The 5,435-nt window shown below is 34.7% G+C and overlaps 1 gene segment (V, D, J or C); it reads left to right on the top strand.

Moving 5' to 3' along the window:
* Positions 1 to 691: 691 nt before the first annotated feature.
* On the top strand, positions 692 to 1,728 carry LOC114657607 (T cell receptor alpha variable 14/delta variable 4-like). The segment is given in 2 exon segments: positions 692 to 765; positions 928 to 1,728. Coding segments are annotated over 2 exon segments (426 nt in total).
* The last annotated feature ends 3,707 nt before the right edge of the window (positions 1,729 to 5,435 follow it).

Genomic DNA, 5,435 nt, shown 5'->3' with positions numbered 1-5,435 from the left:
TCTGAGACATATGTAAAGATTTTTATCCAAAATTATATTAATTTAGTTCATCAAACATTTTGTGCTTTATGTTTATAATCAATTTAAACTGCTTTGCAGAGATTTCATTTCTCTTTCACTTTAAAGTCTTCTTCTACTGATCACTGTAAAAAATCTAAATGGAGTATTTAATGTTTTATAACAAAAATGTGAACACTTTCAAAGGATGAATATTTTTATAAGAACTGTAAATATATTTCACAAACATATTTCAGTCAGACTGATTTAGATGTATCACTAGTAATTTGTTTAATTAAAAAAAAAAGTATTGCATTTTAGAAAACTCAATAAAAGTGGTCAGGTTAACAGAGCTTGGATTTCTGAAAACGCCTATATTGCTGTTAAAAAAGAAAAATGTAAAAGGATAGCAGTTGTTTCTTGTGCTAAAAAATCTGAAATGAAATTTATTACATATGTGAACTTTATCTTTGTAAACTGACAGAAAAATACGGTGTAAGTATTCTGGCAGCGTAGAAATAGTTAGAAGGGGCAAAACAAGGAATGCTGCATAAATGCTCGAGCGTCACGCGGAGAATGCAAAAGCAAGAAAAACTCAAGATTTACAAAAAAGGCATTAGATGGCGCTAAAACAGCGCAAGATGTCACACATTTTTACAAAGTGAGGCAGTGAAAAGCAACTTAAAAACGAGTTCAGGAGAAACTGTACTCCAGTTGGAGAAAAAATGCATCAGAGAATTGTTGTCTTGACCCTACTTGCGTCTTTAGGTGCGTCAGATTTAGCGTTCATCATGTGCATCTTTTAAACATTTCGTATTAACATTTTTAGAGTTGGGTACACAATTAAATGCGTAAATGCGCGGAGTGTAACAAGCTGTACTGTACGTTTGGTAATATTAAATTATATGATTACTTTTGTCTGTCCTTTAGGATATGGTAGTAAAGAACGTGTTTGGAATCCTGAGGGTACAGTGCAAGTTTTTCAAAAACAACTGGCTGAAATCAAGTGCAACTTTGAAACAACGGATACTGCTCCTTATCTCTTCTGGTACATTCAGCCACTCAGTGGCTCTCCTCGGCATTTACTAACCAGGACACCTACCTACAAAATCAATGCGGAAGGTTTTGAAGAAAGATTTAAATCGACACTGAAACTTGAAGACAAAACAGTTCATCTGAAAATTGCGCCTTCCAGGCTCTCCGACTCTGCCATTTATTTCTGCGCATTGCGGCCCACAGTAAGGATAATGAAACTGAGAGCATTACACAAACTATTGTCGCAGAAATACTGCTTTAAAAATAACAACTTATAAGCGCATATGTTGTCTTATATACCAAAATTTACATCTTAAAAATCATAAAAATATATCCTTATAATACAGCTCACAATGATACAAGTTTATCTATTGAAATATTACCATTGCAATGACAAGGGTGAATGTTGGGAGCTCTGCTTCTCAGGTAATACACGTTGACTTTTTTGAACATGGAATAAAAACTTGTGAGAGCTTAGAAAGTATCCAGTTTGCTAATCTGTCCACTTGGCCTCAGCAGGTCAAGATACCCAATAAGCACTAATGATTTACAACTGTATGTCATGTGGCTGGGATGGAAATTAGCAGTCCAATTTTGAGGTTACAGTCCTCTCGTGGCATGCAGTCTTCCAGGTTATAGAATAGGTTTTCTAATTTAAGAAAACATGCCTTTTGCATTTCAGAGATAATAATTATGGTGGCAAATACTGATGAAAGTAATTCATTTTTTATCAAATGTTCTTAATACAATTTCTTCCTAAATGATGACAGGTGTCTGTTTACAGTGACTTGCATATATAGGTGAAGTTTTCATTTAAACTACTACAGCCCATGTAATGGATACTCAAGAGAAGAATATAATGCACGAAGAGATGTGTTTATAGTGGTTTAATTTAACATTGTCTTTCAGCTAAAACTACTTAAAAATATGTGAGAATATAAAAAGTGGAGTGTCTCTTGACCTTACAGTAATCATAGTGTTTTAAAAGCTATGGCTTACAGCATTTAGGTAACATATAAATGATACATCTTTATGGTGAGACTAGGGAAACCCTCACAAAAACAAAGAACTTGTAGATCTCACATCATCATTTGGACATTGCTAATATGCTGCATCAGTGCTAAGTATATGCCGCAATAACTAACAAGGGGTGAGTTTCCCAAAAATGTTTGTTCATAGCAAGTAACGAAAGACTTAAAAATGTACAGCAACAAAATTAATTTATATAGCACATTTTCATATAAATAATGTAGCTCAAAGTGCTTTACAACATGTCAAACAGAAGGTTACAAGAAAAGAAAAAAGAAATAAGATTAGGTAAGAACATTAATGAATAAATAACAAAGAAAAAACAAATCCATACAACCTTATAAAACACATATGCATAATTAGTGCAAGGGAAGCATCCTTATATACAATATCATAAAGTAAGTCTCTAAAGATGAGTCTGTCTCACCACTTCTTTTAAGCTTGGATTTTGAAATTATAAGCAGACCACCATTAGAAGATCTGAGGTTATACAACTATATATAGGAATGGGCAAGGTTATTGAAGGCTTTATATCCATAGTATTTTAAAGTCAATTCTGAATGACACACAGTGCTGGATTAACCATATAAGCAAAGTAAGCATTACGCTTAGGGCATCGAGGGTAAAGCGGGCACCACAAAAATTTTTCATGGCCGAATTTATCACATAAATTATTAAATTAATTAAATTTATAGCCATTTGCAAAATTTAATGAAAAATGAATAATGCCTCCCTGTACCTCCCTATGCTGTCACTGTTTGTAGATGGCACCTTACACAGTGCGTTCTGCATTGGTGCCATCTATGAAAGAGAATTCCTGTTTCATGGTGATTCCCTTAAACGCAAATGTCAAAATATTGTGAAAAGAATTCGATTCAAAACAATATGTTTTTATATTTTTAAATAATAGTTAATAGTTTATTAAAAATTACTATCACGTAATTGTTGTGTTTCATGAATTATCTGTTATTTAACTTAAAATAAATTTCTAGTGCGCAGAAAGCGTTATTTTCTGTTTTAAGCCAAAACAAAAAAATCGTCCCAGTTTGAGGAAAAAATATTCTGGTAAGTCTATTTAAATCTATTCTTGAATATTTTTTAAATTCATTTACAGTATGTAAAAGTGAAAATCGTACAACTGATTACTATTGGATAAAATTGTTATATAACTTTTTTTACTAATAAAGATTTATTAACAAATTTTTCACAAAATTTTCTTCAAATCTTGTACTAATCTAGACTTCTCTAGCGCCTTCAACACAATCCAACCTCTGCTCCTTAGGGACAAGCTGACAGAGATGGGATTAGATTCATACCTGGTGGCATAGATCGTGGACTATCTTAAAGACAGACCTCAGTATGTGCGTCTCGGGAACTGCACGTCTGACATTGTGGTCAGCAACACAGGATCGCCACAGGGGACTGTACTTTCTCCGGTCCTGTTCAGCCTATATACATCGGACTTCCAATACAACTCAGAGTCCTGCCACGTGCAAAAGTTCGCTGATGACACTGCTATCGTGGGCTGCATCAGGAGTGAGCAGGAGGAGGAGTATAGGGACCTAATCAAGGACTTTGTTAAATGGTGCGACTCAAATCACCTACACCTGAACACTAGCAAAACCAAGGAGCTGGTGGTGGATTTTAGGAGGCCCAGACCCCTCATGGACCCCGTGATCATCAGAGGTGACTGTGTGCAGAGGGTGCAGACCTATAAATACCTGGGAGTGCAGCTGGATGATAAATTAGACTGGACTGCCAATACTGACACTCTGTTTAAGAAAGGACAGTGCCGGTTACTTTCTTAGAAGGCTGGCGTCCCTCAACATCTGCAATAAGATGCTGCAGATGTTCTATCAGACGGTTGTGGCGAGCGCCCTTTTCTACGCGGTGGTGTGCTGGGGAGGCAGCATTAAGAAGAAGGACGCCTCACGCCTGGACAAACTGGTGAGGAAGGCGGGCTGTATTGTTGGCATGGAGCTGGACAGCTTGACATCTGTGGCAGAGCGACGGGCACTCAGCAGGCTCCTATCAATTATGGAGAATCCACTGCATCCACTAAACAGTGTCATCTCTAGACAGAGGAGCAGCTTCAGCGACAGACTGCTGTCACTGTCCTGCTCCACTGACAGACTGAGAAGATCGTTCCTCCCCCAAACTATGTGACTCTTCAATTCCACCCAGGGGGGGTAAACGTTAACATTATTCAAAATTATTGTCTGTTTTACCTGCATTTTTATTACTCTTTAATTTAATATTGTTTTTTTTTGTATCAGTATGCTGCTGCTGGAGTATATGAATTTCCCCTTGGGATTAATAAAGTATCTATCTATCTATCTATCTATCTATCTATCTATCTATCTATCTATCTATCTATCTATCTATCTATCTATCTATCTATCTATCTATCTATCTATCTATCTATCTATCTATCTATCTATCTATCTATCTAAGAATATGTGTAAACAGATTTGCTAAATTGACACAAAAGCCATAAACAAAGAAAATAATCAAAATGGTAAATCTACGGTTTTCATGTCAAAATGAAAACCATACATTTCAAAAAAACCTTTAAAATCGATCCCAAACGTTAAAATTTGTAAAATTTCGGATGCCGTTTTCTCTTCAAGTAATGATAAAAATGCGATCAGATCTTTCTCGAAAAGCAGTGCCGCACAAAATAAATTTTTAAATCAATTTTGGGGTTAAAGTCAATTTCTACAGGTTTTGGCAGGAGACTGGATAATTTGTAGTCCTTAGAAAAATGGCAGATAAAATTAATATTTGTAGCCATAACGCCACTTTGTAGTCACTTTGAGACCTAAAACAGTCTTAAATATGAGATGTAAAAAAATTCAAAAAAGCTGAAACAAAATCAGCGCTAACTGATATTTTGGAATTTGGTTTGCTTCATCAAAAACTAGAGATTTTTATGAAAATTTTGGTCCTAGTCTCATTTTGATATGACAGTTTTCATGACCCCTAGGTACTAAAGTCGTTCGGTTTACGACATGGAGGCGGCAGTTTTGCAGTTTATAATGCATATAGCCGCTCTAAGCATTACATTGCCGTACAACTTAAACTGTCATGAATTTTTACCATTTTTATTATTTAATTTATTTATGACTTTTGCATTCATTATTTAGCAAATCTTTTACACACATTTTTAATATAAGGTTTAAAGAATATTCTGTGAAAATTTTGTAAGTAAATCTTTCTTAGTAAAAAAATCTCTATCATTTATAGAAGCAGATGTGTTACATAAGATTGATTATGAAGATCTAATCAAAGAGTTTGCAAGGAAAAAAAGTAGGAGAAAATTATTAAGATAAAAATAAAATGATGCATACACAAATAGATATTATTTTCCTTCT

The sequence above is a fragment of the Erpetoichthys calabaricus genome, chromosome 9, assembly GCF_900747795.2.
Source record: "Erpetoichthys calabaricus chromosome 9, fErpCal1.3, whole genome shotgun sequence".
Lineage (NCBI taxonomy): Eukaryota > Metazoa > Chordata > Cladistia > Polypteriformes > Polypteridae > Erpetoichthys > Erpetoichthys calabaricus.
This window is presented reverse-complemented; position numbering and strand designations above follow the sequence as displayed.